The sequence below is a fragment of the Centroberyx affinis genome, unplaced genomic scaffold, assembly GCF_046629955.1.
Source record: "Centroberyx affinis isolate AG114_WGS23_722 - 3 ecotype Tasmania unplaced genomic scaffold, CSIRO-AGI_Caff_v1 ptg001561l_1, whole genome shotgun sequence".
Lineage (NCBI taxonomy): Eukaryota > Metazoa > Chordata > Actinopteri > Beryciformes > Berycidae > Centroberyx > Centroberyx affinis.
Window position 1 is genome coordinate 90,001 of NW_027280012.1, and position 23,375 is coordinate 113,375.

General features: G+C 42.9%; 1 protein-coding gene across 1 annotated transcript in view; it reads left to right on the plus strand.

The window, feature by feature from the left end:
* Nucleotides 1-23,375, plus strand: part of grin2aa (glutamate receptor, ionotropic, N-methyl D-aspartate 2A, a) — a gene marked incomplete at its 5' end in the record, with an annotated part of 68,813 nt that overhangs the window by 16,393 nt on the left and 29,045 nt on the right. The window contains 3 exons of the mRNA XM_071527656.1: nt 5,499-5,613; nt 15,927-16,129; nt 22,033-22,204. Coding sequence (XP_071383757.1) covers nt 5,499-5,613; nt 15,927-16,129; nt 22,033-22,204 — 490 coding nt within the window. The remainder of the gene's footprint in view (nt 1-5,498; nt 5,614-15,926; nt 16,130-22,032; nt 22,205-23,375) is intronic.

Sequence of the window (23,375 nt, forward strand, 5' to 3'; positions counted from 1 at the left end):
GATGTGACAAAATAAGTGACTGTACAGCCTGATTAAGAATGGATGGTGTTATATATGTGATACATTTCCGTGCCATGGCGATACCTTTTTTGGCCACTATCCTATACTATATATATTATATACTATACTATATTGTGAGCTGACCAGGACAAGTGGGAATCCAGAGTGATTCCAAGAAGTTTTGTTTGGTTCACTTGTTTCAATAGTTGCCCCTTGATAGACACATTTAATAAAGCATCTGCAGTTCATTTGAATTTGGTACTAAAAATGATGGATGTTGTTTTTGTTATATTTAACACCAACTTGTTTCCTTGCACCCAATCACAAATCTCTATTTAGTAGTAAGTTCTGGTAAATTATTGGCTGTTTGTGCTGCGCAATATAATGTAGTTTAATAATATATAATAATATTTATAAATAGGGTTATATAATGAGTCATCAGCGTACATAACCACAGTAGTATTGTCTAATGTACTTGGTAAGTCATTGATAATGAATATAATGTCATTAAGGGAATAGACTATCTTCACATTGGTGCCTATTTTAAGTCTGGGGTTCAATTGAATTTAATTGTATGAATCTCAGAGAAGATATAAATCTAAGGCTTTTAAGCTGCACTAGGCAAGATTTGTTATGTAAAAACGTACCCGCCTAAATCACAAAGTGAGGCTGCAATAGAGAAGAGCACTCTATCCCCCCCCACAATTGAGACACCACAGATTCGCCCTATTTGTCCAAATGAAATCCTGGTGTCCGGTTTTGGTCACTAACAGGACCTCTCCACACACAATCAAAATTGAGCACTCCATCGAGAGGAACCTGAACTCACCAACGATGGCTGAAGCTCTTCACCTCCTCCACCCCCAGAAGAATGCATTGATTTTACTGATGTCGCCTTAGAGGACTTCTGGGGATTTGAAGTCTTCGCACTTCAGACAGTTACCTCTCGCTGCCATTTGCCAACGTGCGAAGTTGCCTTTTGCACTTGAAGTGTCCATCAAATGTAACTCTACTCAGTATGAGGAGATAATAGAGGATCTAGTGGACCGCTCAGCCTCCTAACACCTGGTGTTCGAGACTGTTTGAGTTCCACGTTCGCTTATGAGAACGCACAGATTGAGTGGACACATGGATAAGTGGGCAGAAGCGTACAGTTACCTCACAGAAACCTGTCTTGTGAGACAGTCGGCAGCAATAAATGCAACTTTTTTAAAAATAAATAAATAATATAAATTCAAATATAGACCGTGAGTGGTGTATTTGATATCGCCACATTGTATCAGCTGCCATATTTCCATTGCTCTCATCTTGTTCGGGTCCTGATTTTGGAGCGTTGCCAAAGCTCTGCAGCATCATATCTAACACTTCTAACAATTCTAACACTCACTAGTGATGGATTCTATGTCAGTGTAGTCAATTTATAAGCCAGCAGGGTCAACCGAGTCACATGACTTGGACTCAAGTCAGACTTGAGTCACAATTGTAATTGCTTGAGAATTGACTTGATGCATGAAGAGAAGACTTGAGACTTGATTTTCACTTGTACTTTGATGAGTTGAAAAGGTTTGTAAAGTCTTGACCAAAGATCTTGTGTTTCTATAAATGACCTAGATTGAAACTTATGAGATTTAAAATGATGATTGCATTGAAAAGTCCTAGATATTTAGTTTTCTTTAAGATATTAAATTGGTACTGGACTCTTGATTTGTTCTGACTTGACTTGCTGTTCTACATTTAGACTTGAGACTTGACATTAATGGACTTGGACTTGACTTGGTGTTCTACATTTAGACTTGGGACTTGACTTGAGAGTTGTGCCTCAAGACTTGAGAGTGACTTGGGACTTGAATAAAGACCTCTGTTGGTAATATTTGGTTCCTTGAGCCGGCTGATTTCAAGTCGGCATCAGGCTGCTGATGGTGAGGTTGGAAATTATTAGGTGAGATGATATGGGATTAGCGTAAACACAAGTTGAAGTGTAAGAGCAGTGGTGTAGTGTAGACCTGATCACTGCTGAGAGGAGATATAGAGATGGATGCTTCTAGGACACCAGAACCTACAGTTGTGCCTTTGGGAGACCTATTTCAACAGGAAATGTGTGACACGTGTTGCCCAATCGGTAAATCCCACTGACATGCTCTCACCCGCCCCTCTATCTTCCAACATCCAGCACATGTTTCTACATAGTTACATCAGAGTTACTGCAGATGCTCCCTATTGGTTCTGTAAATGCTATTTACTTTGCCCGGTTTGTGTTAAGAGAAAAAAGGGAGTACAACAGAGCGGGAATTAAACCAGATGAGAAAGAATGGAGAGAAAAATCTACTGGAAATAGGAGGGAAGGAAGAGTGAAGGCTTCCACTGTGTGTGTTCATATGTGTGTGTGTGTGTGTGTGTGTGTGTGCATCTTTTCCAGATAAATGGTTGCACAGCGCAGAATGGGCTGCTGTCTAAAAGAGCAGCCCAGGCATTGGTATTGATTCCAACACTTCTTTCTCTGCTGTAGTCTCCCATAATTGGGTTCGGCGCTGCATCCCGTGTGTGTGTGTGTGTGTGTGTGTGTGTGTGTGTGTGTGTGTGCGTGTGGTATATTTGAGTGTGTGCAAGTGTGAGTTTGTGCATGTGTAAAAGTTCTGTCTGTGTGTGTGTGTGTGTGCGTGTGCGTGCGTGTCTTTTAAGGGGGTATCGATCCTCGCCCCTCCTCTTGGAGGTTGTTGACACCTGCAGAGGCGATCTATCTTCCAATCAAATGGCTTAATACTCCTCACCTGGCTGCTTGTGGGCCAATCAGATTATTTTAATCACAAAGCCCACTCAATCCCCTTATCTCGCTCTGATTTCATCCGAGTATTGAGTGTTTGTGCGTGTGTGTGTGTGTGTGTGCGTGTGTGTGTGTGTCCACGCACATTTCTCACTAATTTTCACCAACAGCAATTTGACAGGGACATGCCGGTACCGTGAAATGTCTCAACAACACACACACACACACACACACACACACACATAAACAGCCTTTTTTACTTGTCTAATCTTATCTTTTGCCATCTGTGTGACTATGTATCATCAGTGGTCTAGGCTGCTGGTGTGTTTGTGTGCATGTGTGTGTAAAAGTGTATGCATATAATCATCATCATCATCATCATCATCATCACCATCATCATTATCATCAACATAGTTATGAGCATAATAATATATGCAAATATGTAAATTGAGTAATCAAGTGGCATTCACTGCTGAGCAAAATATGTGTTGATATACATTATGTGCTATCATTAAAGCTGCACTAGGCAAGATATTTAGATAAAAAATACACTCGTCTTATGAACCTAACTCAAATTGAACTAGATTGGTTATGCAACAGAGATGAGTGTCATGTCCCCCTTAATTGATTCCCCCAAATTGTTTTTATTATCATTTTGGTGTCAGGTATGGACACTGGCGGGAAATCTTCTCTGCCCACAGGAGGTGATCAATCAAAACTCACCTTCTCCCCCACCAGCCACTAAAAAGAAACCACTTGGGGGCGCCGGTGTGAAAAATTGCCTAGTGCAGCTTTAACTATGTGAATATGAACTGCAGCATTAAAGTTCAGCCGTGACAACCAGACAGACAGACATGCAGGCAGAAAGAGAGATGGTTTTGGAGAGAAATAGAAGAAAAGTAGAAGAGGAAGAGAGCGGAAGAGCTGTCTCTCCCTTGTTTTACACGACGCCTGACAGAAGGAGTGAGGGAGACAGAGTGGGGCAGGGGCAGCGATGATTAATGTGGAGGCCGTGTGGTCCTAAGAATATCTCCCCACTGCCCTCCATCTTAGCTAATGTGACCTGCCATGTGGGTCACTCATTACTGTGTGTGTGTGTGTGTGTGTGTGTGTGAGTGTGTGAACCGTCGGTGTGTGCTAGTGTGGGTTTCCTCTCATTTTGGATGCTCTCCATTCTCACTCTCTCTCTCGTCTCCTTTTGTCTATCTCTCCCTTTCATTTCCATTTCTTACATTCATAGCCATATATGTGTGTGGCTTGTCTTGCATCTCTTTACACCTGGTTTTCAGTTTGTTTTTGTTGTAGCCAAACTAGCTAGCTTAGCAGATGTTGGCCGCTTGGATAATATCTCTGGCGATGTGTGTTGCCTCTTTCAAAATCCCCCTGCAACGCGCAATAACAACAACAACAACAACAACGACAATGAAGCTAGCCGTCTAGCTAGCAGCAGAACGCTAGCAAGTTTACGGAAAATTAGCGGTAATTTTCAACATTTCCCACACACTTTTTTGGAAAAGTGTCGTCATCGTGTTATGGGCTCATTTGGTTGCTATTACACTATTTTTGCGCTGGTACAGTGAAAACAAAGTGTAGAGAATGGCCTGGCTAAGCGAGAATAGCCAACCTAATCCCTATTATATGCCTTTTCTACCATATAAACCAGTGATTCTCAACCTTTTTCATATCAAGGACCCCTAATTTAGTCCACATTAGGGCCACGGACCCCCATTTGATGAGGTTTTGTCTCTCGGACCCAAATCTGACGATATCTTTTATTGCTAGATATGATTTTGTCCAGAATTCTATGACTATCTGTATTGTAGAGAGATAACAGTGAAACTATGATCAAAACAGTCATTCTTCTACATTCTCTAATTGTGTTCACTTCTTGTAAATGAAATGATGCTGAAGTTTAACAATTCATCAATTTACTGGGGACTCCCTGGAACCCCCTCAAGGACCCCTGGTGGTCCCCGGACCCCACGTTGAGAACCACTGGTGTAAACAACATCATTTTTGATTTTTTGGGTTTATGTGGGTTTGAATGCATGTCAGTAAACTGCATATCATTTGTTTTGTTTTGTTTTGTTTCTGTCTCACATACACCAAACACACACTGTACTACCATGCTTGCCACACTGTAATATCACACTAACCCTCACATGAACTCCTAACCTAAAATAAACCTAAAATAGACTGTTCCGCTATGAGACCAGTCAAATTCACAAGGCTTTTTCTGGTCGTTGCACTATGCTCGCAAGGAACATTGGACCCTTACAAGTTAAACCTGGTGTGTGCACACATCCACACACATGGACACACTCACACACACATGCGTTTCAGTGGGAACTCGCAGCATTTGAATAGATTTTGATATCCTAGGGCGGGACGCTTTGACTCTCTGTCCTTTTTGCTTTTCATTTTTTGGAATCTAATCAGAATCCAATCCGTGTGAATCAAATATGGCTTTACAATTTGCAATACAATAGAGTGGACATGCGGGATGTGTGTGAATATGGTGTGGTAGTAGAGTGTAACTTTTTTCTCATGCTAATGTAATTAAATTTCCCTTTCCCTTTGTCTCTCTTTATTCTTTTCCCTCTCTCCCTATCTCTTGTCCTTCCTCCTATCCCTCTGTCCTCCTCTGCCCCCCGATCTTTTCCCTTTCTCGTTGACTGTCACCCCCCCTCACCTTCCATTCTTCCTCCTCCTCTTCCTCTCCTCCTTTCTCTCTCAGGTATATGATGAACGTGACGTGGGACGGCAGAGACTTGTCGTTCACCGAGGACGGCTACCAGGAAAACCCCAAGCTGGTGGTCATCGTTCTCAACAAGGACAGAGAGTGGGAGAAGGTAGGATATGACTGTTTCATCTCTATGTGTGTGTGTGTGTGTGTGTGTACATAGACAAATGTGTGCACATGTTCCTGTGTATGTGTTCTTTATCTTTGTGTTCCTGTGTGTATGTGTGCTGATGTGTATCGTATGTTTATGTATTTTTGTGTGCACTCATGTTTAATAGTGTTATTACATACTGTTACATAACAACCTAAGAAATTCAACATATTAGAAAATAAGAACTTTGATCAGCTTACCCTTTCACAATGGGAGGAGCAGTTAAACTCCTGTTTTCGCTCCAGTGCACTAAAAGTACTATACAGGGTGTGATAAAGTAATAATCATTTTCCCATAAATGTCCATTTAGCTGCTCTCTATCACCAAATGATATAACACAATAGTGATTCATGAAAGAATTTACATCTGCTGTTCTAAACACCTGGTGTTGGGTCGGTTTTTCCCGGGAGAAATCCTCTAGCACACAGGAAGTGATGCGTTTTGCATTTCAACAGCAGTTTATTTGGAGAAGAATAATAAGAACTAGGTAGTTAGCATGAGCAGTGATAGCCACCATGACTGAACAGACAAAGAAAAGAGAAACTCAAACTGCATCAACAGAAAATCCAAGCTCCGCCCACACTGTTTGATTGACAGGTGATCTGTGGGCAGTGCAGTGCAGAAACACCACAGCAACAAAGATGTCGCCAAAATAAAATAAAAAAAACAAGGAACTCAAGGACTACCACTTCACTTTAACTATAGTGGTTGAAAAAAAATAAGTACTAGACAGAGTTGAAAATGCTCCCATTGTCTCGTCAAACAACAGTAAATTGATCAAAGAGCTCATTTGCCAAAAAAGTCAATGGGTTTCTTTAACTGTTTAATGTGAATGGGGTCCTATATAAACTAATGGCTGTTGTAAATGGCCGAGTGTTCTCGCATTGTAATGGACTTTAAATGGCAGCCATGCATCTTCATAGGCTACCTACATCTAGCTCCCTCACATAGGCTTAAATTACCCCAATACGTCATAGCTGAGAGAGAGAGAGAGAGAGAGAGAGAGAGAGAGAGAGAGAGAGAGAGAGACAGACAGAAAATGAGAGAGGCGTGGCTGAATAGAGGGAGAGAGGATCTGTCTTTCTCTCTCCTTCTTCATGTTTTTCCGTTTCCTCACCCCATCTTCTCCCCCTCCCATCTTCCTCCCCCTCCCTCCTTCCCTGCCTCTATCCCTTGCTTTTTTTCCTCCCTTCCTCCTTCCTTCCATCCCTCCCTGCTTCCATCCTTCACTCTTTTCTTCCCTCCTTCACTTCTTCCCTCTTCCCGCCCTCTTTTCCTCCCTCCTTCCTTTCCTCCCTCTCTCCCTCCCTCCCTTCCTCCCTTCAGTTGCAGCTCCACCCTCCTTGACCTCCGTCTCCCCCTGTCTTTCCTGCTCTTCGTCTCCCTCTCTTCCTCCTCCCCTACTCTCCCTCCTTCCATCCTGCCCTCCCTTTCCTCCTTCCTTGCCTCCTTCCCTCCTTCCTTCCTTCATCCCTGCTGTTCCAGAGCAAGTCGCTCGTGAATTCTACCTTCCTCTCTTATCCTCCATCTCCTCCTTTCTCTCTTCCCTCCTCTCCCTTCACTTTCACCTCCCTCTTCTTCCTCCCTCCTTCCCTCCTTCCTTCCTTCCCTCCTTCCCTCCCTAGGCCAGTTAATCTGTGCGCTCTGTCTGTCTTTAGGTGTGATTGCTGTCGAGGTCTCTGATAACACCTCAAACCACAGTTAATCAAAACTTGAGCCCTCCGTTATTGGGGTGGCAAGGGGCCACCGCTCTTTTGTGTGTGTGTGTGTGTGTGTGTGTGTGTGTGTGTGTGTGTGTGTGTGTGTTTACCCGTCCACGCTGGTTATTGACAGAAACACTATTCTCTAGACACGGCGTTGACCAATCTGAGACACATGGTTTTTATTCAGGTCACATCCATGTGTGTGTGTGTTGTTGTTTTTTTTTAGTTTGCCGCAATCCACGCAGTCTCCACCCAATCTGTGAGACTGGCTCTTCATGCTTCATACTGACACACACACACACACACACACACACACAGAGAGTTGTGAGACCCTTTGTTAGTGTGCTGAGGGGAGGTAGAGTATGTTGTTGTAAACAGAGAGGCTGTGAAATTGATCAGTACCACCTCGCTGTGGTGCAGAGAGAGAGAGAGAGAGAGAGGGAGAGAGAGAGAGAGAGAGAGAAGGCAAAAGAGAGGAGACCCAAAGTGGAAACATAATTGGGAGCTGCCGACTCTCTTGCTCTCTCTCTGTCTCTCTCTGTCTCTCTCTCTCTCTCTCTCTCTCCCTCTCTCTCTCTCCCTCTCTCCGTGGCGCAGCCGTCCCACCCATGCACCAGAAATCAGCGGCAGGCAAAAAAAAAAGACTTCCATGATGATCAAGAGATGAAAATCCAGCAACTGCACTAAAATATGGATATGCACTAAAAATATAAAATGTGTCCCCTCGGGGTACGGCGGATGGGGGGGGGGGGGGGGGGAGCGATATGATGGAGGGAGACCGAGACGAGGGGAGAGATGGAGACAGATGGGCCGAGACGGAGAGAGAAAATGAGCGAGGGGGGGGGGGGGGGGGGAAGAGAAAGCGAGAAACAAAGAGAGAGGGAGAGAGAGAGAGAGGAAAAAGGGAGCCGAGCCACCGGGATATGCTTGTTTTCTCTTTTTCGCCCACTACAGGTGTTTAGCGCTCAAGCTTTCATGGCACATGCACACCTGCTGTTCCCTGCATCACACACACACACACACACACACGCACACACACACACACACACACACACAGAGGTACATTTTTGAGGTTTGGGAGAGCTACTGAGGGCTGCAAGCTGTTTATAAAATCCCTACACCTGTCTGAGTTTGGCTAGATCTGTGCGGTGTTAGGATTGTTTTTTTTGTTTTTGTTTTTCGGAGGATTATGTAATTACCTCTGAATTATTGTTCTATTCAAAAGCAGACCAGGTTGAGACGAGTCAGGCGGACGTATTTATCTGTCAGAAGACTGGATCAAGTGAGGTGTTAGGAGGTTTTATCAAAGATTAGTGTAATATTGTGCTGTACAAAACCGCCTAGGTGGTCTACGATGCTCCACACTTCTCATTTCTAGTGGGTTTCCATATCACACAACTACTAATGTGTTCTAATGAGACTGGTTCCTGCAGTGGGAAACATTTCATTAATTCAATCTGGGTCCAGTATTGAAGAAGCCCTGATTTACATAGGGGGATAAAAGCCAGATTGTAGACTTTTTTTTTAAGCTTCCTGTAATTCCAGAAAACATATTGAACAGATCATAAGCAGACCCGCGGCTTAATGGTGATAATGAAGCAGACTCATTGGGCTGCTGAGGGCCACAAGTGTGTTAAGCATGCCCACGGAACTTGAATGGATAGAACGGTCTTTCCCATTCAAATCAACGTTCCTGGATGGTCGGAGCGGTGGCCATTTTTATGCGAACCGTCGGGCTAGCTTCTGTATAAACCAACTTATGACAGGTCACTGAGGCAAGAGGTTATCACTTGGTGGTCTTTTACACGCTGCTGTCTTTAGGTCAAAAGTTTTGACATCTGTACACAGCTAGTAGAAGTGGTTATAGCTGAGTTCATCTCAGTTTCAGACGATATCTGCTGTTTGAAGTTAGCGAATACGAACTTTTCCAGCTACGTTAGTTTTAAGGGGTTATATTATGTTAAAGGTTCCTGTTTGGTGATGCTTACCAGCTTGGTTTGCTATTAAAGGGGGGTATATCCTAGGATGTGGCAATTCTTAGTATTTCTGGTGATTTTGGTACTTGGAGGTGTGAAGTAATCACAGTAAAAAAACTGAATCATATTACTATGCCATTTCCCCACAGTCAGCAACTTTAAAACACGCCCCCTTGTACAAGCCAGTCAGATTTTGCTCCAGTATCTATGTAGACACTGGAATGTCTGAAATCAACCAATCAGCGCTAAGAGGAGGGCGGGCCTTCCAGGATGGCCAGCCAATCAGAGCAGTAGCTTGTTAGCGTAAGAAGCTGCTTATGTAAAACCACCTATTCTCTTGTAGGTAGGAAACAAACACTGGGAAGTGAATAGCTAAAGCTATAACTAAACGATTTTTACTGAAAAAAAAACTTAACAGATGTATTTTATAGACACCAGGTAATTATATGAAATTGCTGAAAAAGCAAATGATACCCCTTCTTTAAGCTAATGTTGACTAGAAGAGCTAGAGAGAAGCACAATCTTTGATAATGCTACGTTAGCCTCATCGCTAACGTTATAGCTTTCAGTTGAGTTTTGACAGTTTGCTAACAGACTCATCTGCACAGTTGTCAAGCAAGCTAGCACACTTCATGGCCTTAATGCCCAGACTTGAGTTGTCACCATAACCCTTAAAATTCCATAGTTGCCATTTTTTCCCTGTACTAGCCCAATTACCATAGCAAACAGTGGCAGCCGTTCTATCCATTCAACTTCTGTGAGCATGCCCCTCTCTCCACATGTTTAATAGACCTGAGACACACATTGAAATGTATATTGTATGTAAATTTTATGACCCCCAGCACTTATGAAACTCATTCAAAACACATCGCATTTGCTTAACACCAGCTTTTTTTATGATGTAAATGCCTTTGGAAGGAGTTTGGAAGGAGTTCTCCTCCTAATTCTTGAAAACAGGTTTCATCCAACAGCAGTGCCATCCATAAAGATATATATATATATATATATTAAATAGAACTTTGATGAAGTTTCCCTGACTCTCTGGATCATGAGCACCATTCAGAACTCTTTGTGTGAAATTGGAAAACGCATAGCGGCCCATTTCATAAAAAAAACAAAGTTGTTTTTCATTATTCCACGACGGGTGAAACGGCACCGGTGATGTGACGGAGCTGAGAGTGAATATTTTTTTTCTCGTGGCAGCAGCCCCCGACTTACAGTATAACCCCGGCCCGACTGAATGAGAAAAGTGTATTTACCGATCAGAACCGGGACGCTCTGTTTTATTCCTGCTGAGTAGATGGAGTGTGTAAATTGCTTCAGGAACTGCTGCGGTGTTAGCACCCAGTTCACAAAATAATTATTACAGACAGCATGGGATTTGTGCTTGGAGAATCACAATATGGGGAACACACACACACACACACACACACAGAGAGAGAAAAGGCTCACACACCTGCACAAACAACCACACACACACACACACACACACATGCATTTACGATCCAGGCGTCACTACTCTCCGCTTGGCTTCAACTCCTAATAAGAGCCGCCCGCTTAAAGGAGACGTCTTAATCCGTGGATGCAGATGCCTCTCTCTCTCTTTTTCTCTCTCTCTCTCTGCCCTCGTTTCTCTCTCTCTCTCTCTCACGCACACACACACACACACATACACACAGAGAGAGAGAGCGACGGAGGGAGAGAGAGAGAAGGAGAGCAGAATTCATTTTCCCCAACATAATTTTGTCTGACAGGAGTGACAGATAGTGTTTTATGACTGAATGGGTTTCTCCACGCTATTAGGAACTCATTCTCCCATAATGCAACGGGCCACGGAGATAACTCTTCCCGGTGAGACTGGCAGAGAGAAGGTGCTCACTGGTAAAGAGCCCTGACCCTCTTTTTCTTTATTCTTCCTATCGTTCGCTCTTTTGCGTTCGACTTTGACGGGCTTCTTCTTGAATGTGTGTGTATGTGTGTGTGTGTTTGTGTGTGTGTGTGTGTGTGTGTGTGTGTGTGTGTGGGCGGGTCACAAATGTCAGATTGCCTCTTTTCTGGGAATTAATCACAGGGCAAAAGCCATCTAACGGAGTCAAATGCAACTACTGAGAGAGGGAGAGAGAGAGAGAGACAGAGAGACAGAGAGAGAGAGAGAGGCTGACCAAAGATATAGAAAGATGGAGAGAGAAATGGAGAGAACGGGCAGGGGGAGAGAGAGTCAGGTAACAAAAGCAGGACAGAGGTCGACGAAGAAGACGGAAAAAACAGAAAAAGCGAGGGATCGGCCGAGGAGAGAGGTTGTGACAGACGGGGAGAAAAGAGAAAAAGGGAGGATGAGGAGAGAAGTGTTTCTTCTTCTTGGGGGCAGAGTGTCATGTCGTCGCTCCGAATCCGTCGCAGGGTGATGATGCGATAGGATTGGGACGTTATTATGCGCTAATCCCACGGGGCCCTATCTCCGTCACCTCCCACCGGGCCCCCGCTGTCACACACACACACACACACACACACACACACACTCCTATGTCTCGTGTGTGTGTGTGTGTGATATCCCATATTTTTCTACGGGGAGACTCAGCGTTCTGCCAGTCGATAGAGAGGATCCTCACTCCTCTCTCTCTGCATTAATTTATAACCCCCCTCTTTCTTTAATTAGAGAGAGAGGGAGGGAGAGAGAGAGAGAGAGAGAGAGAGAGGGGAGAGTAGGAGGACAGGAAATCAGACAAGCTGCTGAAGTCAGCTCCTTCCTCCCCTCCTCCTCCTCCTCCTCTTTATCATCCCTCTTCTTCTGAGTCGAGCATTTATCTCTCCTCCCGAGTTTATTGATTCGTCCAACCAAATCAGGGCCACTCCCCAAAAAAATACGAGCACATGGATGATGATACTGGTCCAGAAGACTTGAAACGATGACCCATGTATGTCTGTTTTGAAGTTTCCAGCTGTGATCTATCCACGATCCAAAGTCTGTAAGTCTATTAGTCTATTTAGTCTATTATTGAGTCCTGAAATTGTATTTTTTTGTAAAATAAGTGAAAAAATCTGCCACTGGGATGAGATAATTTCACTGATTTCTAATTCAAATCGACTTGTTTCAAGATTTTGTAGAATCAAGTGTAATTTTCTTGATAGCAGTGCAGTGATCTGCCTTATTCTGACTGGTTTCAACAGACTGACACTGATTTCTAGAAAATTCAAGTGAAGCTGCACTGGAAACAAGTGGAGTTATCTCTCCTCTCCTGGCAGAATTTAAGAAGTTTAGAGAGTTCAAGAAAAATATGATTTGACAGCTGAATATGAGACTAAATGACTTGTTAAGATGGAGTGAAAGGGGCTGAAAGTCGCATTTTAACATCAATAAATCATTTCTACATTCATTTAGAGACATTTAGTTTAGTTTTATTGCTGAAAAAACCTGCTTTGGGTTGGATATTTGTTACAGATTCTTGAACCAAGCCTGTTCTAGACACAGAATGCTGTGAAGAATCTTGGGACAAAAAGTGAAATTTCTCAAGTGGGATTTATACCATAATCTTGGAAATTTCTGTGGGGAAAACTCAACTTTCAACATGCTGAAAAATGTGAAAAAAAAGGAATTCTGATTTGCACTGTGACAAACACATTCTATTCTATTCTATTCTATTCTATTAAATCCCCTCTGCCTCACTGTTTTTTTTACATTCCCTTAATTTTACTGATAAAAGTCCCATCTAATTATGCACACAATTCCCATTATTCTGCACATTACAAATCCCATTTCCTACTCCACGCCCCCCCCAACCCACTCCTTCAACACACACACACACACACACACACACACGCACACACTCACTCGTGAAATGCAGAACAGCTGGGGTTAGACAGATAGACAAACGCGCTCTTTCCCTGGAGACTGAAGGTGACACACACACACACACGCACAGAAACAAAGGCACACACATGCACCTCCATGCTCCCCCCCCCCCAGCACACACACACACACACACAGATTCAGAGAGTGAGCTGTTGACGGCACCGCTGAGTGTGTGAGCAGAGAGAAGTCTCTAATCCCTGTCACAGGATAGAAAACCACTCAAAGCAAAACAATTAAAATGCTAATTTCACTTCCTCCTCTCTGCTAGCCTGTTAATGACTTAGCCAGGCATGCAGGCTGCGCCACAACATGTGTGTGTGTGTGTGTGTGTGTGTGTGTGTGTGTGTGGGTGTATGTGTACGATCATTAACCACCACTAAGCTATGACTCCAGGGTCAAAGGGGTGACAGATTAGCTTGGTTCATCAAACTGTGTGTGTTTGTGTGTGTGTTTGCTTAATTTTCCAGGATTCTATTCTATTCTATTCTATTCTATTCTATTCTATTCTATTCTATTCTATTCTATGCTATTCTATTCTATTCAGGCACACACAGACATTTTCACAGCTTCCGAAGCTACATCCTACTAAATCTGTGTGCCTTGCAGATCCACTTTTCCACTTTTGTCTGTGTGTGTGTGTGTGTGTGTGTGTGTGTGTGTGTGTGTGTGTGTGTGTGTGTGTGTGTGTATGAGTTGCAAGCTTGTGGTCGCTGCAGCAATTCTTTGTTTCCAGAGTTCAGGGCACTTTGGATGTAAAGTCCGCCACTCCAACTGCACTGTATCGTCCACTGTATGTAATCCATAGAGAGACTAGAGGAGAGAGAGAGAGAGAGAGAGAGAGAGAGAGAGAGAGAGAGAAGAGGAGTGTTAGGGTGAAATGGAGGGAGAGAGCGAGAGCGAGGTTTTGCCATTTTCTGTCTCCTGTAACATTAAGAATTGATGGTTGAGTAAAGCCTTGCTGCCTGCCGCTGTCTCTCTCTCTCTCTCTGCCTCCCAGTCTGACAGACATATGCATAAATATACACACACACACACACACACACACAGGTATGGGTAGATAGAGAGCATCCATAGGGGAAGCGCTGACATCACGGCTCTGAAAACTTTCTGAATTATTAATTGAGTCACAGCGCTGTCACACTGTCTCTCTCTCTCTCTCTCTCTCTCTCTCTCTCCCCCTCTCTCTCACACTATGTCAAATATATGTTTACATCCATAACCATATATCCCTGTGTGTATATGCTGTCATGCATGTCGTTACACCACGCATTTAATCTGTTCTTGTTGTAGCATACCTAATCCTGTGATCAGCCTTTCATGCCCTGTACACAACACAGTGTCTGCACATTATCTAACAATTAAGTATATGTTAATGTGTCTGTGTGTGTGTGTGTGTGTGTGTGTGTGTGTATACATTTCTAATCCTATCCCCCTCCTTTCTCCTCTCCCCCTTTGTGTGATTGTTCAGCTGATTGTATGAAGGTTAAATGAATTGTTAAATGTCAGTACAATTGTAATGTAAACGTATTTTTAATCAGTTTATTATTGAAAAACACCCTTCTTTTTGATACAATAAATTATTTTATTTCAATGTTGAGACATTGTCACCCTCCCATACTCAGTCAGGCTATAGTGGGCTATACAACTTCTAGTGAGATTTCATCGAGATTTTAATCGATAATTTTCCTTGCCACTGCATCAGTCTCTGAGAGAGACGTTAAAATATATATATAATATAAGCAAAGCTACCCAAGTTTGTATATAGAAAAGATGGATTAAAAAGTGAGAGAGTTGGGCTTCAGGGGGCCCCATGCTTGCCTTTGCCCAGGGCCCCCAAATCACTAAGTCCGCCCCTGCCTATATCCCCAATCTTAACATTCTAGCTGGGGCTTTGGTTTATTGGATATAGGATCCCCATTAGCTGCTGCTGGGGTCCACATATAAATGTCACATACAACAGAAGACAAAATAATAACAATAACGATAATAATAATTGTAAGATCTACAATGAAAATTGTAAGATCTTCTATACCAGTGGTTCTCAACCTTTTTCATATCAAGGACCCCTGATTTAGTCCACATCAGAGCCACGGACCCCCATTTGATGAGATTTTGTCTCTCGGACCCAAATCTGAGAATATTTTTATTGTTAAATATGATTTTGTCCAGAATTCCAAGACTATCTGTATTGTAGGTGGAGAGATAACAGTGAAACTATGATCAAAACAGTCTTTTCTTCTACATTCTCTAATTGTGTTAACTTCCTGTAAATGAAATAATGGTGAATTTTAACAAGTCATCAATTTGCTGGGGACCCCCTGGAACCCCCTCAAGGACCCCTGGTGGTCCCCGGACCCCACGTTGAGAACCACTGTTCTATACTATACCCATAATTCTACCACAGATTTTCCCACAATAGCTTGAAAATGCATGCTTAAGTTTAAATTTAAAACCTGTTTTTTATTGCATACTTTTCAGGTGTAAGACAATTCTAGCTTTTTATTTCTCTATATATAACCGTACATTTCATGCTACTAGTTTTGGCCTTTGGAAGCATTAACAATTTGACTGCATGTGTATGTGTGTACTTTGTGACTGTATGTGAATTGCTGCTAAAGTTTGTTTGGCTCCCTTAACTCTGAGATGTTCCCCTACTGAACGACCTCAGCCTGACGCCCGATGTACCCGCCCTGACTCATTTACCTCGTCTTCTCCTCTTCTTCCTCCTCCTTCCCCCTCCAGATGGGGAAGCTGGACAACCGCAGCCTGACGTTGAAGTACCCGGTGTGGCCGCGCTTCAACTCGTTCGGCGACGCAGAGCTGGACGACAACCATCTGTCCATCGTCACCCTGGAGGAGAAGCCCTTCGTCATCGTGGAGGACGTGGAGCGGCTCACCGGCACCTGTATGAGGAACTCTGTGCCCTGCAGGAAGCACATCAAAGAGTGAGTCTGTCTGTCTGTCTATCTATCTATCTATCTATCTATCTATCTATCTATCTATCTGGACTTGATGCATGAAGAGAAGACTTGAGACTTGACTTGACTTGGGTTCTGGTGACTCGGGACTCGACTCTGACTTGTACTCTGATGACTTGAAAAGGTTTCTGAAGTCTTGACTTGAGATCTTGTGTTTGTGTAAATGACTCAGATTGAAAAGTGATGAGATTTGTTCCAGCAGACGACTGAATTCAAATTCTGTTTTCTGAATTTGTATGGAATGATTGAATTTATTGAAGCCGAAACGTATTACAGAAATCAAACTCATGATGCTCTTACTAAGTTTTTATCCTATTAAAACCATATTGCATTGAAAAGTCCTAGATATTTAGTTTTCTTTAAGATATTAAAGATACTGGACTCTTGATTTGTTCTGACTTGACTTGCTGTTCTACATTTAGACTTGAGACTTGACATTAATGACATGGACTTGACTTGGAAATCTATGTTTAGACTTGGGACTTGACTTTAGACTTGTGCCTCAAGACTTGAGACTGACTTGGGACTTGAGCAAAGTTGGTCACACCTCTATTATCTATCTATCTATCTATCTATCTATCTATCTATCTATCTATCTATCTATCTATCTAACTGTAAGTTGAATGTTAGTATACAAATTAGGGCGAAAGTGGATGCCATAAAAATATTGTCAGAAGGTATCTCATCTGTCCACCTTTTCTTCAGCATTTTTCCTCCCTCCCTCTCTCTCTCTCTCTCCCTCTCCCCCTCTCTCTGCAGTATTTTCCTTGTTTTTTTTTTGCCTAAACCATTAGCATTCACCGAGAAACAGGTCAGCAACTGTTCAAACCCGCTCTCCCCCTTTCTCTCTCTCTCTCTCTCTCTCTCTCTCTCTCCCTCTCTCTCTCTCCTCCACATGAGCGTGGTAACAGGGCCCTGTGTGTGTTGTTGCCTCTTAAATAACACGCGGTGCAGTGTGAGACCAAGGCAGCAGCCCCCCCCCCCCCCCCCCCCTGAAAATGGAGGCGACTGCTGAATTCAGCAATTTAGTTTTACCAATTTTCACTCTTACGCCCAAATACTGCTGGCCTCTTGCTTTATTATGTTTGCCGAAGTAGGCACTGTACAGACACACACACACACACACACACACACACAGACAGGGAAAGTGGCTGCAAGTGTGTGTGTATCGCTGAGTGGCTTGAGTGCTGGTGAATCAAGGCGTATAATTGATTTGTAGAGGATAACTAAATATTATCTCCTTCCTTAGTGGAACACACACACACACACACACACACTGACGTACATGCATGCATACTATCTCTCTCCCTCTCTTTCTCTCACACACACACACACATGCACACGCACACACACACACACAGAGTTGATTAAGCGGTAATAGGGTCCCAGGGAAGAGGCCATCAGAGAGTTTCATCTAGAACCACTGTGAAGTAGGGCGGAGGATAAAGCATCTCCAAGGAGGAGCACACACACGTACACACACACACACATGTACACACACACACACACACACACACACATACTCATACACACTCTTTGTTGCCACATGTCCACTCACTCACAGGCCAATGCGTTCGGGTGTGTTCCTCCCTCCGACAGCGCAATTCCCACTCAAGCATCCGTGGTGTCCATTTGGAAGAGGGAGGGATGGATGGAGAGGGAGAGAGAGAGAGAGAGGGAGAGAGAGAGAGAGAGAGGGAGAGAGAGAGAGAGAGAAGGGGAGGTAGGGGTGGAGGCCTATCCATGCATGCAGAACCACAAATTCACTCATCCAGGCTGGGCCAAAGAACAACCCCTACTCACTCAGACACACACACACACACACACACACACACACACACACACATATATACACACGCTGCCCTCTCTGGAGACCCCTCAGGCCCTGTAGCGTTTCTATATCAAGTTGGCCTGGCAACTTCAAAAACAGCCTCCATAACATCACATGCTCTCTCTCTCTCTCTCTCCACTGCCTGAACTGTACTGTGGCCCGGCTAAATGGGTACACTGTGTTCTTGAAGGCAGCTATTACCGCTCTGTCCTATATGCTGAGTCTATCACTCTCACCATAAACCTGACTTTTTTGCCCTCCTTTCTCTTATTTTTAATCATTATTCCTTGGCTTTTTCCCCGAACAGATCCCATTCCCTGTCCCAAAATCCACCCATATTCCCATTTGGGTTCATCATTAGGCTACTTATGTTAAAATGATTGGATTTGTACAATGATTCAGCATAAAGCAATCACGTAATGCAATAGGGACTTGAAATTGAATTGTCAAATACACAATGTTACAGCTTTAGTCCACTCAGAAAAGCACCAGTTCCCGTATTTTGTTTTTTGAGAGAGAGTTGTTCCTATTCACAAGCACTGACTGGACTCTCCTAGAGCTTATGGATAGTGTATATGAATTATTTACACTGCACTAGGCAAGCGTTCATGTAACAATACACGTTTTATCAGGCTAAATCACAAATTGGGGCTGCAACAGAGGAGAAATGAATGGAATGTTCTTAGTGTCTGCAATAAGCGATATCAGACCTTCTAACCAATCCTGAAACTAATGGGTGCTATGTGGAGATTTCAGTAGCTTCTCAGTAGCTTTCCATTTGTTCAAAACTAGCTTGTCTCCTCCCTCGCTGTTTAAAAGCGGCCCTCTCCCCCTCCCATTCCTGAAAAAAAAATCTTATAATCAATGAAGCGAGTGAGTAAACTTGCTACCTACCTCTTCACTTTGACACTTCTTTGAGACTTCTCTGTAGGTACAGTTAGCTTAGCTTTTAGCCATAATGCACGGTGCTTTGTTAGGTTTGTCCTTAGGGGCTTCCGTAATGCAGTGGCTTTGCTGTGCTTTATTTAGAAAGGTGTTGCCTTTGTAGTCGCTTATTGCAGCTTTAAGGGTGAAATAATACATAATTTTCTCTGAACAGTAGTGAGCACAATGGACTCACCAACAATGGCTAAAACTGCTGTCAAAAGATTCATCTCATCTGCACCCCGACCAACAACTAAGAAAAACACATTTAGGTCCAAGGAGAGCGCAGAGTATTGACGCCACGTTACATGATTTCTGGGTAATGAAGTCCTTCAAACTTTCAAAAAGTCAAACTGTCACACCTTGCTGCCACTTGGAGCTGCCAAAGTGCGAAGTTGCCTACACTGCAGTTTTCAACTGAGTGGCGTTTCACTTTAATTTACAAATTTAGCATTACTCTGAAATGAAAAAAACACTTTTTCTTTTAAATATTTCCTGGATGTATTCGGAAATATAGATGGCCCACTGCGTTCTCAGGAACACACCCAGGCGATGTGCAATGAGAAACTCTATTGGCTGCTACTGGCAAGTGATCTCAGTCTCACAGACAATGGCTTTGACATACAGGTGTACTCTGTCTCTCTCTCTGTCTCTTCTAGTTTTTTCTGTAGTTGTGTAGAAAACTTCTGATTTGGTTTGGGCTCATGGGGTTTATTGAACGCTTCAGGCTCTCACATATTACTCTCTCTCCCACTACCTCCCTCCCTCTCTCTGTCCCCCTCTCCCATCCTCTCCATCCATCCATCCATCTCCCCCACTCTAATTGGGTATATTGCTAGTGTTGTCATAACAGTTGTGGTCGTCGCCATTGCTTCTGTGCGTGGTGAATTGGAGGCCAGGGACCCAAAAAATATATATTTATGTGTGTATGTGTGTGTGTGTGTGTGTGTGTGTGTGGTCTCCAGGGGAATGTATAGTTGTGCGTCACAACAAGCGCAAGCACAACTCTGATTGATCGGAATAGAGGATTTTGCTGAGCCAGCCCAACCTGAATGTCTCCCTATTATACTGTTAGAATGGGAATATACAGTAAGGGGTATTCTCTCCTCCTCCTCCCCTCTCTCTCTCTCTCTCTCTCTCTCTCTCTCTCTCTGTGTTTCTCAGTTCAGTTCAATTACCAATTCAAGTAAGCTTTATTGGCATGAATAGATAAGAACCAATATTGCCAACGCATTTCAGTACATCGTAAAGCAATTAGTAAATTACACGTACCATAGAAGCACATCATAGAGATAGAAAGGTAAAAAAAAAAAGACTTGAAGTGGTACAAACTGAAGAAATTAAACTACTGAACTTAGGTAATATACATACATTATGTTGCTGTTATCTATAGTGACAACATATGTTTTAAAATAAATAAATCAACAATTATTCCTGAGTTTTTAGCATGCTTCACCAAGTACTACTGGAAGTCATGACATTGGAGAGAAGAGAAAAATCTGGAATATATTTTTTTAATGCAGGGTAGTACTTTATCGGTAGGTAGTTCCTCTCTTTCTTGTCATTCTTTGTCTCTCTCTCTCTCTCTCTCTCTCTCTCTCTCATTCTTTCTGTTTAAGACAAACTAACAATGTTAAACCCAATCATATTCCACACCTCCTCTCATTTCAACATAGGGTTAAAAGAATAAATATTACACTAAAAAATAATCTGTGTAGGTTATTTATTAAGTCTTCAACAGACTGATGATGAGCTGAACCCGTAGCTGCTCCTCTGGTAATGAATTACAGACCGACTTTGTTGACTCATGGACTGTTTGTTGGGGCATTTAGATGCAAATGAGCTGTTTTATTTCATTTTTAAATGAGCTCTTAACAGCTGCTATACATAATATCTGTCCACATCCCCGGAAAATCACCCTGGGTAGTCGCACAAAGTCTTTCAAAAAGTCAACTGTTGACGGAGCAGCGCCTCGCTTTTTCAGAATGAATCTTTTCTGTCTTGTTTGAAACTATTAGACCATAAAAGAAAATTACATTTCAGTTTGGGGACAGGCAGGGATTCTACTTTGGGTGACATTCACTTGACAGATCTGTGGTGACTGGAAGGTAGCAATGGAATTTGGACTTGGGGCAAAAATCCAGCTAACCTAACAGTAACGTCCTACCCACACACAGCAGAGTTGCTCCAAAGTGACAGAGTTTCAAGTCTGAAGGTAACTTACTTCTGCAGAGTCATGGCTGGATGTGTGCAGTTTTGTTTTTCCCCCGTTCTTTCTGTCTCTCAAGCTTGCATCCAGCTTGTTGCTGAACTAAAGGACGAGGTTGTCTCCACCTCATTAGCACACATCTGAAAGTTAAATGAGAGTCCCAGGTGGCTGAGAGTTGATGCGCGCGCGTGTGTGTGTGGACAGCGTCTGAACTATCCTGCTCTCAAATTCATTCACACAGATGGCTCAAGGCTTACAGATGCAGTGCCGTCATAAACCCCCTTCTCTAGAGAGAGACAGGGAGAAAAGAGAGAGAGAGAGCTGGAAAGAGCAAGGATATGTACATGTTTTCTTAAGTCTTCGGGTGTCATTCCTGAATAGCGCGTCCTGATCTCGAAGGTGAAAAAGTCCCAGGCTGGTATTTTTTCAGTGGTATGGAATACAAATGTAAAAAGTGGGATGGTGGAGCAGGCAAATCATTGATTTTTTTTATATATAAATATATGTTTTTCCCCCAAGAGAGATGTGTGCTATAGTTTGTGTCAAAAAGAGGGAAACTCTTTGCTGATGATGGTCCTGTATACCTTAAATGAGTAGAACATGTCAAAGATACATAGGGTTAGGGATATGACTCCATACTAAAACAGCACTTTAGGTACTGTAAGGTGCACCCCCTTTTGCAACTCTCTGAATGCTTAAAAACCTTCATTTAACTAGTGTACCTCCCCCCTTTTGTCTTTGATGGCCAATGTTTGGTGGATGTAAAGGGTGGACTCAATAAGGGACCACAGCATTCACCTGGATTTACCTGGTCAGTCTCTTTTCATTGGTGTGTTCATTGGTCCACATTGGGTACCGTTCAAGTCTTCAGCCAATGACCCATCTCTTTTGTTTGTGTCTCCATAGCAACACAACAGAGGCTGGCGGAACGTACATCAAGAAGTGCTGCAAAGGCTTCTGCATCGATATCCTGAAAAAGATAGCCAAGTACGTCAAGTTCACCTACGACCTTTACCTAGTAACCAACGGCAAACACGGCAAAAAGATCAACAACGTCTGGAACGGGATGGTGGGAGAGGTAAGGAAGGAGCTGTGAGTGTGTGAATGTGTGTGTAAAGTGTGTGAATGAGTGTAAAGCAGGTTCAAAGGTTAGCTCAGTCAAATTCAAAGCTTCAGGAAGCAGCCAATCCTGAATCAGGGACAACGGAGTTCAGTCAGTAAAGAGCAGGAGAGGCAGGTCAATATCAGTGTGCACACAGTTACACCAGAATGTATACATTCTACAGTTCAATCTGGGCCTTTATATAGGGGAGGCCGGTGTGACCTAAGCCCTATTTGCACGGAAGTAATATTACCTTGGGACGTCCAGTGATTTGTAATACTTGCGGAGATCATCAGTGATTTCAATCCTGTGTGAATCTGTCATGTCCGTAATTCGTGAAGTAAAAATTCCAGTGAAAATGACTCACTGTTTTTTTGTGAAGACAGAGGTAACCTGATTCTGTAATCCTGTGTGAACCAAACTCTTGGTCATTTCAGCCGGAATTTGTTTTTCACACAAGATTTCTTCTTCTTCTGTGCAATTTCTATCTTCCTCCTGTCATGTCAGTAGTATAATCTGTGGAAGGATGTTTTCAATGCATTTTCAACCTTTCTTCTCATGCATTGCCATTACTTACTAAAATTAATTACTAAAATTTTGACCTTATACAAATGTAGTGCTGGTGATTTAAGCAAATTCAATTATCCTGTTCAAATGTGTTCCACAAAACACAGAGGTTAGGGGGTAATTCAATAATTACACGAGGTCTCCAACGTAATGCTAGTCTTGTGCAAATAAGGCTTTAGATAACACAACAAGTCTACTGCTGCTGACTATGGTCAAACTTGATGTTCTGTTAAGATAATTTATGGCAACACAGATGCTGTGTTCTTCTTATCTCTGATCAAATAGGTACAACTTGTATATGGGAAGCATTAGGGTGGCTGTCTGCACTATGACTGTCTGACTAGAGTCTGTGACTGTAAGGAAACATGAAACTACTCAAAACAGATGCTCTAAAAAAAGAGAGCTTGAAATACTGACTTGTTTTGAGCTAGGAGGCTTTGGCACCAACTGTACACGCTCACAACGTAAACAAATCTTAGCTTTTTCCTGCAGAAAACCCCCTCGCATATCTTTAATTACCAGCTCTAACTCGGAGGTAAAGTCCCAGGGTTCAGCTTAAGACTGTAAACTTTATTGCTGT